This window comes from Gnatocerus cornutus, chromosome 4, assembly GCF_029298725.1.
Source record: "Gnatocerus cornutus isolate USDA-ARS CGAHR chromosome 4, icGnaCorn1.1, whole genome shotgun sequence".
Classification (NCBI taxonomy): Eukaryota; Metazoa; Arthropoda; class Insecta; order Coleoptera; family Tenebrionidae; genus Gnatocerus; species Gnatocerus cornutus.
The window spans coordinates 18,876,136-18,888,997 of NC_142236.1; the positions used below are offsets into that span (position 1 = coordinate 18,876,136).

The following is a 12,862-nucleotide window of genomic DNA, read 5'->3' on the forward strand; positions in this document are numbered from 1 at the left end:
AAAAATACGGATAATCGAGTTGCTAAATAAACATACGTTTTAAGGCAACAGAATTATTTGGAACGTTTTTTTATTTCAAAATACATAAAAACCAACAAAATTTATCAACATCTTAACAATTACAATTTTAATATTGAAAAAAATTGAAGCAATCAACTCTTATCAGACATTGAATAAAAGTAACTATTTTGTAGTAAAAAAATCTGGTATGTATTTGTGTGTACATAATTCTTTTTTGGTCTTAAAATTTTCTCTGTCACTTAAGAGCGGTCGCTACCTAAAATCCTTATGGGCAAAGCAATGTGAAATCTTCCTATCATAACTCGAAAACCATTTGACATAGAGAATTGAAATTTTGAATATATGGCGTCCTTACAATTGTCTACAGATTTTCCATTGGATTAGTTGATATGAGTTCTTTAACATTAATTACACTGCATCAATTTTGGGTGAAAACTGTAACTTCGCCTTAGGTTGTTGAATTAAAATTGTATCTAAATTGATTGTAGAATAAATTGTTCTGAATACAATCGTCCAAAGTTTAAAAGATCTTATAATTAAAGGAGTAATTGTAGAAAAACGATTTAGACTTTAAATCTACGCTGAAATTTTATAATTTACAACCAGCAATTGCCGACAAACCACAGAAATTCTAGAATTCTAGAAGTCTAGTTGTTTATGAAGTAATAGTTTATTCTTGGAAATAACAATAGGAAAATAATAAAACTGTATTTTTATCTTTGCACTGCATTATTGGACTATGCCATGGACCACAGAATGTTAAAAAAAAACTCCTATATTAATAAGGATTTTTGTACTAGGAACAACTACCTATTTCACGTTCCTATGCATTGATTGCACAGAATTGGAAGCAAAAATTTGTTTATTATCCCCAATAATTTTGTCGTCGCGACGCTTTAAAATTGTAATTTGTAAATTTTAGCCATTTTTGAGACAGAGGAACCAAACGCTAATTAATTTTTTTAATACATATAATCCGACAACATATCTCAGTTGTCATTTCAAATTTGATTTAAATTGTTTTTACAATTAAAAGAAAAATGCGTTTTTATCAAATTAGTCAAAATTAGTCAAAAAAGTCTTCGATTTGTGTGTATTTTGTAATGCACGGATAATCGAACGAACACTCTTGCACAGATAATCCGCAGAACGGATAATCCGTACCCGGATAATCGAGGTTCTACTGTACGTTTTTCTGCAAACGAACCTACTGGAAAGCCATGAACTAGGTCAAATGACAAAACAGAAACTTTTAGAATGGGGAAAAATTGAAAAGACATAGAATAGACTTTCAAAAAAAAAGAAATAAAATGAAGAATATCATTTTATAGAAGAAAGGAGAAAATTTCAGTAGAAATTTGACAGAAATCCAATTAGAAGATACAAATCCTCTGGTCAATCAGTGAAATAAAAGAAAAATGAACAAAATGGCTAAATGAAGAATGTTGTGGAAAATCGAGATAAGAACGAAAATTCAATAGAAATGGAAAAAAAGATATAAACTGGCTTGAATGGAGAAAATTTAGTCGAACTAGGGCAAAAATTTAATAAAATAATCAAATAAAAGAGAGACAAATCACGTATAGAAAATGGTGAAACGAAGAAAATCGTTGAAAGGACATTTGGGGAAAGTTTTTGTTACTTCGACAGGCATTGTTGACGTTTAAGAGACAGAACTGTCACTTGAAGTATTTACTTTAAACTTTAAATATTTAGTGCGTAAAACAGTACATTTTCGCAACTTGATGCAAAAATAGCTATTCTTTAATGTTTCTAAATTATTTGAATCCACGAACTAAAAGCTTAGAAACTGCACATAACACTAATAAAAGTAAAAAATTAAAAGAAAAAGAGATTGCTTATTTATTGTTCAAATTTTACATCGTAGATTGCCTTCTCAAGGGCAAGTATACGTAGATCAACTGGAAGTCCATTCAAAACACAAAAAAACTCCTTGCAACCCTTCACGTTGAATCTCTTCAAAATAAACTTGCTCGCCGCATTTCTGCTCACTTCAACTAGAGACCGGACAGTTGGCATCCTTAGAACAGATTTAGTTCCCATTTCATAAGCCCTGTGTTTTATTTCTCAATTTTCCCCAACCTTTTGATTTCGCGAACTAAAAACTTCAAAACTATAAAATTGACAAAAGTACAAAAGATTTTTATTCTGAATTGCTGAAAGAAAAGGAGTTTGCTTATTATTCCTCAAATTTTACATCGTAGATAGGCTTATCCAGAGCAAGTATACTCCTTGTCACCCGATCAATTGGCATTCCATTCAAAACACAAAGAAAGTCCTTGCAACTTTTAACGTTGAACCTCTTCAAAATAAATTTCCTCGCGACATTTCTGCTCACTTCAACAAGGGACCGCACACCTGGCATCTCTACAGTTGAGTAGGTTCCCACAGATTTTTTCACTTTAGCTGTTGTGGGTGTCAGGACAGTCTTCAACATCAAGTTCTGGATGGTAATGTAGTCGAACCATCGACCAAATGTAGCGTTCTGGAATTCGGATGATATCCAAATGCAGCATCGTCTTGAACAAATCACAGATTTCGTAGTGGCAGTATACAGTGTTTATATCTTCTAGTGTGACATGGAGTCCCAGTGAAAGCAGGAAGAAGATTCTTTTGTGGACTTTCTCCTCTTCGTTAAATGGCACAACAATATCGTGAATGTAAGTGAAGTGTCTCGCTTTGACATCGTAGAAGTACCGACAGAAGTAGTCAATGCCGTCGTCATCACAGATTATCTTCGGCGATCGATCCGATGACCGTAAAGAGAGGACAGTTTTTCCTCCACATTGCCGCAGCCAAGGTCGGTAGCAATATCACACAGTCGTCATCAAAAGAATACAAACAGAGGATTTCCAAGAGGAGCTTCTTTTCGGGAGTCTCTGGATTCACCAGATTCGCAGGGAGAAGTCCTTCGTGTGAAGGAACGTTAGGATCAGCGCCATAGTACAATAAAAGGTACACCAAGTCGATGTTGTTTTGAACACACGCGATGTACAAAGGAGTCAATCCGCGATGGTCTTGTCCATTCACGTCAACACCCTTCTCGAGAAGAAGCTGCACTGCCTTCAGAATGTTGACTTCGTCCTCTCGCGTTGCTAGATGTTAAAATGAGGAGTTAATGTGGTCGGTTAGATGGATATCAGCTCCGTGTTCGATGAGTTCCAAGACGAATGTTTCGCAGTTTGGAATGCAGGAAAGTTGAAGAAGGAGACTTCGGTGGTGTTTGTCGACCTGGTTGATGTTGAAGTCCTCTTGGGTTATCAAGTCTCGGAAGGCTTTGTAACTGGAAGTGGAAGAAATAAAATGTGAAATGGATGAAAGAGAACGTACTTTTTCTGTTGAATGACGTCGAGGAGAGCGCGGTTTTGTATGGCGACCATACAGATGTGATAGAAGTAATTGTAGTCATGGTGGGCCTCGTAGTCTTCATTATACGGGTCGAACAAATAATCTGTGTAGTAGTAGTCGTCATCCATTCTGAAAAATATAGAGTTGAATAATCATATGTATAAGGGGCCAAGCAAAAAAAAACAGTATAAATAAATAAAAGAATGGAAGAAAGGAAGGAAGGACAGAAGGAAGAAGGTAGGAAATGAGAAAATAAGAAAAAGAGGAAATAAGGAAAAGAGGGGATGAGGGATTGAGGAATAAAGGAATGAAAAAATAAGAAAATTGGGAAATAGAGGAATGAATGAATGAATAAAGGAAGAACGAAAAGACAAAAGGAAGAAATATGGAAAAGAGGAAATGAAGAAATGAGGAAATGTCAGAATGAAAGAAAGATAGAATGAGGAAATTATGAAATCAGAGGATGAAGGAATGATGAAATGGGAAAATAGGGGAGAGAAGGAATGAGGAAATGCGGAAATGTGCTAGGATATAAAGCAACAAAGAAATGAATGAATCAAGAAATGACGAATTGACGGAATGAGGAAATTAGGGCATTAGAGATGTTTGAATAAAGGAAGGAAGGAAGGAAGGAAGGAAGGAAGGAAGGAAAGAGGGAGTAAGGGAATGAGGAACAAAAGAATTCAGGAATGCGGGAAATATGGAATAAGGGTAAGATAAAAAGAAAGAATGAGAGAATAAACGAATGAATGAATGAAAAAATAACGGATTGAGAAATGAAGGAATGACAAAATGAGGAAATGGGGAAATTTAGAAATGAATTAACAAAGAAAGGAAGGAAGGAAGGAAGGAAGGAAGGAAGGAAGAAATAAAAAATAGGGGAATGAATATGTGAGGGAATAAAGAAATAAAAGAATGAGGATGAGAAATGAGGAAATGAATGAATGAAAAAATGAAGTTATAAATAAAAGCGAGAATAGAGCAATGGTAGAAAAAGGAATTGAAAAATATGGAAATTAAGAATTGGGAGACATTACTCACCTAAATCATTTCATTAGTTTCGATGCTGCTCGAATACAATTTTAGCTAAAATAATGTCCATGATAAAGCATGATAACGTTGATAACATTGTAGTTAGATTAAATATCGCACTTACACCTACATGGCAGCGAGCGTGGTCGATTACAAATTACATAAAAACAATCATGGTAATAAAATTCTGTCAGGTGAAATGTCAATTTTATAATTGTCAGAAAGTCTTCATTGCGATTGAGAAAAAAACTTGTTTGCTAAACGTGTGAAATGGATGTTGTTCAAACATGCGTAAAATACCACTTTTCCTAACTTGTATTTTAAGCATTCCTAAGTTGCTATGGAAACAAAGCTATTCTAACATCCCGTATCGAAATGTACAAGGTGTTTATAAATGTTTCAAGCATCAAGGGTGGCTCTGAAATTTATGTTGTGCAATATTTTGCCGCTTTGTTTTCATAGTGAATATAACTATCAGGAAAATTATTTATAATGTTATTTACTTCAATGACGTTTTAGTTACGGTTTTGTGCCAAAGTTTTCGATTTTCACTTTTTAAACCACAACGAAAACAGTTTATTTCTCAAAACTTACTTTGCTTTCATGTTTGAGGTTAACTGCAACTGTCAGTTGACAAATCGAAACCCACATGTGTAATGAGCGGCACATTTCTTTGACGTTTCATAGCCACCCTTGATGCTAGAAACATTTATAAACACGTTGTATATTCAAGCACTGAAAACGAATACAAAAATAGCAAAAATAGCTTTGTTACAAGAACAAATTAGAAAAAATAGTATAAAAAACCTCGATCATAAGGCCATTAAGGCACTCATCCACTATAAAACTCGCGGCTTTGCCGCTCGTTTTATAAACTTGGATTCGTGTCTTATGAAACTCGGTGTTTTAATATACTATTTTAGCTATGTATTTTCTAAATCGGTGCTTTAAAAGTTACATTATGGCATTGTTTACGTCAAGTCAAAATAACTAAAAAATTTTCAGTTTTTAAATTAGGTCAAAAATGTTCTCATCCGGTCCTGGAAATTCCCCGACACTTACATAACTTTGAAGGTAAATTCTGCAGCTCCATTTTTGAGTTCTTTTAAAACTTTTCCATTTATTAGTTTGCCAATTATAGCAATTTAAATTTACGTCTTGTATAAATAACTAAAAAAAATCTTTTTTTTTTAACTTCTCAATACTTTTTCTTCTGTAACTTCTAAACGATATAAGGTAACACTGCCTTAGTCAGTGGATTAAAAAAGCAAGAAATCTGTCTTTGCAATGATACATTACAATACAAAATCTTTAGATAAAGTTGAAACGTGTTTCTCTTCCAATATCAAAGCTTGAAGTTAAGGTATGTTCACAAATGTGGCGGAAATACTACTTATACTCTTTTACTCTTACTTATACTCTTTGAAGTTGTGCAGAGTCTGCAAATTTTTACTTGCATTTTGTTTTTCGCTTTCGTTAAGAGTGTTTTTTATGTTCCAAATTTCCTTGTGTATTTTCTTAATTTCGTCTTAGTTTAGTGTCTAATATAGTGATAAGGTTGTGTAGTGTAAATAATTAGTTTTTTTAATTACCCAAGTTAACATTATAATGTTGTTTGTGAAAATGACTACAGGAGAAACAGGGCGTTGTGTTCCAAAAATAAGATTGAAAATCATTTTAATATTTTACGATTTAATATGAACCAATATTTTCAGAGTACACATATCTGACAGAAATGTTACTAATATTTGGCTTCAGTGGATTAACAATTCCAGGATCGGCGATGCCACCAAAAACTTCAAGTTTGCTTGGGACATTTTGATTGATAGTGCTTTTATGGAAGCACACTGAAAATGTTTTCACTGTTTGCTTTAAATTTGCCTGGTAAATAATTGTTAACTTGGGTTGATTGTGGTCAATCCTTACAAATGATCTTACCCAGATAGTGTATTTGTATACATGTAACTATTGTTTAATTTATATGGAGTACCAGTGTGTACCTCCATTTTTCACATATTCTAGCTTATACTTTTTTTAAATGTTTACGTTGGGAGATTTAATTGAATTTGATACATTTTTTTAACATACCATTTTTCCTTTAAAACATTAAGTGGATTTTATTATTCAACATTTTCTCTTAGTTGTTGAAAAAATGAAATATTTTTAGTTCAGGATCATTTGGAATGTGTCTCCTATTGTTAGGTGATGTTTAAGGCAAATTTTAAAAACGTGTTTGTTTAGTAATTATTTGATTAATCATCATATTTTGAATTTATCATTGTATAGTATGAACCATATGATCTTGAATTAGGTATTAAAAATTGGGATGTGTTAACACAGTTATCATAACTCATTGTTTCCAGTACTTGTTATTGCATTTATTACTTTTTAATAAACACTTTTATTTCATATTTTGTTTTAATTTCTATCAAATCCATAAAAAGAAAAAATAGCAAAGACAAAAACCAAGGTTTTAGTTAGCAAAAACAAACACCATCATTTGGTGTGGTTGGTGTGGAGGTTCTTGTTCTTGCGTTAACGTGATGAACGTGTACGGTAAAATGCTGTGCAAATTTTGCGGTAATATTGTCCGGCAACACTTGTGTCCACCCCTAAAATCGTCTTTAATTTTAAAGATAAAATTTTGAAAATTTGCATACGCTCACAGTTGACAAAGCTATAGAAGCCGACACAAAAATTTGTTTTGATATCACGGTTTGTTTGACGTCGCGACGTCTAAAAAGTACAATTTTTAGCGATTTTTGAGTTTTTGCGGTAATATTAGCGAATTCAATTTTTTTTCAACATAACTGTAATACAAATATTTGAGTTTTTATTTTAAATCTTCTGCAAATGGTGTTTAAAATTTTCGAAAAAAACGCTGTTTTATCAAGTTAGTTTTCAACATTTTGACGGTGCATGACAAACTACGTTTACACCAAAATTTCACAAGTCACTTCATTCACTCATATAAAGGTGAATTTTGATTAACTCAGGCATGTTGCACTTTATGGACACCAGAAATCGTTAATTAACATCGACAAAGCGACAGTTTCACCAAGTAAGACTTTTGTTACCATCTAAAACGAACCAAAGGATAGATGTCATTTGTGACACAAGATGTTGACAGACCGGTGTAAACGTAGTTCCCAATTTTGACGTAATGAAATTGGAAACTAACTTGATAAAACAGTATTTTTTCCTCACATTTTGAATACAATTCACATTAAATCTAAAATATCAACTGAGATATTTTTAACACACTTATATTAAAAAAAAAAAAATTAGGGGTTGATTTCACAAACCTTCACAATTAGCTGAAGAATACATTTTAAGGCGTCGCGACGCCAAAACTATAAGTGATAAAAAATAAATTTTTGGGTCGACTTCTAGAGCTTTGTCAACTATGAGCGTATGCAAATTTTCAAAATTTTGTTTTTAAAATTAAAGACGATTTTGGGCGTGGACACAAGTGTTGCCGGACCCTGTATAAGGCACTCATCATAATATACAGGGTGTCCCAAAACTCGCGCCCCAGAGAAAAAGGGCTTATGGTGGCAACTATTCTGAACCAAAATTTCGAAACTAGAATTTTTTAACTCAAAAAATAACCGAGATAAGACAAAAAACTGTAGCCAATCCTGAAGCTGAACAGAATTTGAAAATTGACTATGGACACATGCTATCATTCATTGGTCAGACTCTCGTTGCCTAGGAAATTGGGATGGCCTTTTACTCCACTTTTCGAATAAGCTTTCGGGATTGGTTATTAACTTTTTATCAGTTCTTGAATACTATTAATCTTAGTCAATTTTTGTTTTAAAATTTACCATTTGTATTGTTGTCGGCACCCTCCCTTGCTCTATGGGGCGCGAGTTCTGGGACACCCTGTATAATATAAGGCACTTATCCATCATAAAACTATAAACTTGGACTCGTGCCTTAACATTTGCTATATGAAACTCGGTGTTTTAGTATACTATAAAGCATTTGTTTTGATACGCGTTTTATAATATAATATTGTTTCAATTAGTTTTGATAGATTTTTTTACGGTAAAGTCAAATTTTTAATAATACATTAAAATTATACAAAAATACAGCCAAACTAGATTTACAAAAAAATGTTTGTCACTCTGAACTCGATTTCCTTTACAAAAAAATTGAGAAAACGTATTTTCTTTGGTTATATTATATTTGGGACACTTTCCTGTTTGAATCTCCACTCCTTTCAGTTTGTTCCATTCCATAATAAAATGGAAACTCTCGGATTCTAAATATTCGCATTCGATCATCAATGATGCTATCTGACATCCTTCGGAACAAAACTTTTTAGAGATGTGTTTCAAATGATTGCCCAGTAAGTTAACGGACCAGAAATTCTGATTATCAAACATTCCTTCTGATAATTCTTCAATCTGGTTGCCAGTTAATATCAATTCAAACTTGTTTTCTGCATGGTGACCGTCAAAAACATTCTTTTCAAACCACGAGATGTTATTACAAGATAAATCAACAAATGTCAATGTATTAACAAAAAACTTAAAATTCTTTTCTCGTAGAAATGTCATGTTGTTTGATTTCAACTCAAGACACAGAAGAGAATCGATATTAACAAAAGCGTCAGAATTTAGTACACTCAAACGATTATGATTTAAATGAATTTCCATCAAGTTTTTTAAATTAACAAATGCTTCATTCTCTAAAACTGTAATTAAATTGTGGTCCAGAAATATATGTGTCAAATTCAAATTTTTGAAAGTACCACTTTTAATAATCTGTAATTTGTTGTGTATAATTGCCAAGGTGGTTTGAACTGTTTGAAATTGTTCGGAAACACAGTCTTCCAATTGTTCAATATCACAATTTTCGAAATAAATATTCACAATTAACCCTTTTTGATTAAACACATTGCAGCATAAGATTGGCAGTTTTTGATTGGTGATGTTGAAGTCGGAATTTTTAATTGTTGTGCTAAGTGGTGTTGACGAACGAAATTTTTTGTTTCCATAAAGTGATGAAACAGCGTATTTAATTGTTGAACTTTTATCGCAGAAGTTTGCTTCGAATAAATTCAAAGAGATTAACATAAGTAGAAATGTGAGGAACATTTTATTGGATGTAATATCGCAAGAACACACTCGTTCTGACCTCAGTTTTCTATAAACTGTGTTAAAGTGGTGTAAGTTATATCACTTATTTCACAATATACTTTTTGTTCGAATGTGCTAAGGGGGTCAATTTCAAGTCGTTTGCGACGTCGCTATTTAGACGTTATAGTGATTGACGTTGCTACGTCGCAAACACTTTTAGCGACGTCGCTAAATAACTTGAAATTGACTCCTAAAAGTTGACATTTTAATAGGAGTCTACAAATTGTGTATTTATTATGTAGGTATACAGGGTGTCCCAGAACTCGCACCCCAGAGAGAAAGGGCTTATGCAGGCAACAATTCTGAACCAAAATTTTGAAACCACATTTTTTTAACTCAAAAAATAACCGAGATAAGACCAAAAAACTGTAGCCAATCCCGAAGCCGAAAAGAATTTGAAAATTGGTAACTATGGACACATACTATCATCCATTGGTCAATTAAGCATTAGACTCTCGTTGCCTAGGAAATTGGGATGACCATTTACTCCACTTCTCGAATAAGCTTTTGGGATTGGTTATCAACTTTTTATCAGTTTTCGAATACTATTAAACTTAGTCAATTTTTGTTTTGAAATTTACCAATTGTATTGCTGTCGGCACCCTCTCTTGCTCTTTGGGGCGCGAGTTCTGGGACACCCTGTATAAATCTAATTTGGTCGATAATCTAAAGAATCTAAAGAATCTAAAGAATCTAAAGAATCTAAAGAATCTAAAGAATCTAAAGAATCTAAAGAATCTAAAGAATCTAAAGAATCTAAAGAATCTAAAGAATCTAAAGAATCTAAAGAATCTAAAGAATCTAAAGAATCTAAAGAATCTAAAGAATCTAAAGAATCTAAAGAATCTAAAGAATCTAAAGAATCTAAAGAATCTAAAGAATCTAAAGAATCTAAAGAATCTAAAGAATCTAAAGAATCTAAAGAATCTAAAGAATCTAAAGAATCCAAACAATCAATGAGCAATTATGGTATAATAATGACCATAATTGCGAATATAATACTATACTTTTTCTACGACCAAGTAGTGAAATTGAATTTTTACAAAAGAACATTTAAACCTTAATCTATTTTAATTTTAACCCTGTTTATTTCTGGATATTTATTGTAAAATTCGAACAGTTTGCAATACTTAGAGATGGTGTGGTGATGTCCATGTTAAATTCTCGTTTGATGTCTTGATAATGGAGTTATTTTATATCGACTGAACATTTTTTTCTGCCGTATCCAATTTGTTTTGCATTGAGTCATTGATATAGCCTTAAGCGACTGTATTGGACCTCCACCATCCGTGTCTCTTCAAGGTCGTGATGTCGCCACCTGCGTCTACAAGTAAAGTTGCTGAAGATCACTGAATTCAGGGTTAGAGAGATGCAAAAATGTGGCAATTTGTCTCCCCATCGAAGCAAACTTGTTAATTCCAATTCTTAGACTTGTGCAACGACCATTTTGATAATTGAGAAAAAAAGGACGGCATGCAACATCAGGAGGGCGTAGAGCAATATATTTCTTGATTATTTCATAAAAATCACCTGTCATTGTAAATTTGCCAATTATCTTGTTTTTTGTGTTCGCTAGGGTCACTAACATTGCAGACGTTAAATCCTGAATATCCTGAATATTCATTTCTTTCATACCATTGCACCGGCAGGCACCCATGACACCGATAATTAATGCCACCTTAGTAAAAAAAAAAATTAGTAACATTTAAGTCATGCAGGCTTTACAAACTGTACCTTGGTTGCCAAATATACAGGGTGGCCCATCTAAGACTTTCGGTCTCAATATCTTTGTCATTTATGAACGGATTTTTCTAAAATTTAAAATATAATTTCTTGAATAAGTAAGGATGATGTGACATTACCAGCGTCATCCTTGTCTTAAAAATGTTAATTTTACTTGTTTTATTTTAAATTTTTAATTAGTTAAGATTTATGTCATTTTATAAAACATCAATAATTATCAGAGTGTGCCAAAACTCAACCGTCTAGCTAGTCAAGTTGCCGAGAAAAAGAGAAAAAAGACCCTCAACATTTCCAAAAGATGCAAAATCATAGTCGGCTATGAAAAAAAGAATTTCCCACGCCCAATTTTGGACATCCCTGCGTTCGGTCTGTCAATAATCGCTGACGTCAGTGACGTTTTTGACATTTGCAATATTTCTCATTTGAGGTTATGTTTACTTTTGAGCATGATGATGAAAATCATTGATTTAAACTTGCGCAGAACGATTTATCTCGATCTTTTGAAATTGGAAACTAATCACAATGCATCAGGCAACGTTTTGGTGCAAAAAATGCGTAGGCACAAGGAAATGTGAGTAAAAAAACTTGTTGAAAGTTGGTTATCACCAGAAAAATGATTGCAGATTGGTCTGCTTTGAGGTGCAACTAGAATTCACGACTTCTTTAGAAATGTCACTGGTTTATTGGAAATGGAAATTCAGTGACACGTATCCAGTGAAGCTGAGTGAATTTGAGTGATTTGACTCATTTATGATTGCATTTACGTTAAAACAGTTATTTCAGTTATGATGGAGACAGAATTAGCTGATTTCATCCTTTTTCGGCAAACTTCTTTACTGCGCCTATAAAATGTATGGTACTAGATACTTTTAACATTTTTCTTTTGTTTAATAATGTCATTAATCCAAAGTAGATTAAGCTCGAAGCTCCAATATGTGAACTGCCGTAGTCAAGAAGTCAAAATTGGTTCACAATACGTATGAAATCTAGGACGTAGTGCTGCTATCGAAAAATGCTGGTGCAGTCGGTATAGTTGGTATGCAAAAGTAACGAAGAATGCTCAAAGACAAGCTTACCCATGTCAAAACGGAGTTTTGAGGTATTTAGTGGCTATGCGACTAATAAATTCGTATGTTTCAATTATGATTGGTAGAAACAAAGTCGAATCGACAAATGTAGGCACAATTCTGCACACTTTCAAGACCGCCATGCTAAAAGGTGTTATCATGAAAGTTTTTTCAAGTCCAAGTTGGTCGTACAGTACCATTAATATTCCGTTTCGAAAGATTAGCAAATGAAACTTTGAATAGGAAACCAACTAATGATACCAAGACGTATAAGTAATATGGAAATCAGATACATGTACTTACCGACAACTAAGCGGTTTTGGATCACCAAAAACGCATAATAGTTGAGTTACATTTTCTAAGGTCATTGCAAATTGTAGGAACACTGTTTACATCTGATATTTCAGATTCGTGCTTTCGAACTGAATATGGTGCATGATGTTGCGACTTGTATTTGTTGCTTCAACAAACCTTGCGAAC

General features: G+C 33.1%; 1 protein-coding gene across 1 annotated transcript; it reads right to left on the reverse strand.

Annotated features, from left to right (window-relative positions):
- Positions 1 to 2,163: 2,163 nt before the first annotated feature.
- LOC148176563 (uncharacterized) lies at positions 2,164 to 4,490 on the reverse strand. Its single transcript, XM_088033988.1, has 3 exons — positions 4,432 to 4,490; positions 3,373 to 3,519; positions 2,164 to 3,325 (listed from the first exon to the last, which is right to left on the reverse strand). The coding sequence occupies exons 2-3, from the start codon at positions 3,516 to 3,518 to the stop codon at positions 3,145 to 3,147; spliced, it is 327 nt and encodes a 108-aa protein (XP_087890114.1). The 5' UTR covers position 3,519; positions 4,432 to 4,490; the 3' UTR covers positions 2,164 to 3,144.
- Positions 4,491 to 12,862: the final 8,372 nt, after the last annotated feature.

Excerpts from the sequence above, each read along its gene's own strand:
- LOC148176563 (XM_088033988.1), bottom strand. The coding sequence starts at position 3,518 with ATGGATGACGACTACTACTACACAGATTATTTGTTCGACCCGTATAAT. Across the intron at positions 3,326-3,372 it reads GACGTCATTCAACAGAAAAA|TTACAAAGCCTTCCGAGACT; the intron begins GTACGTTCTCTT and ends TTCCACTTCCAG.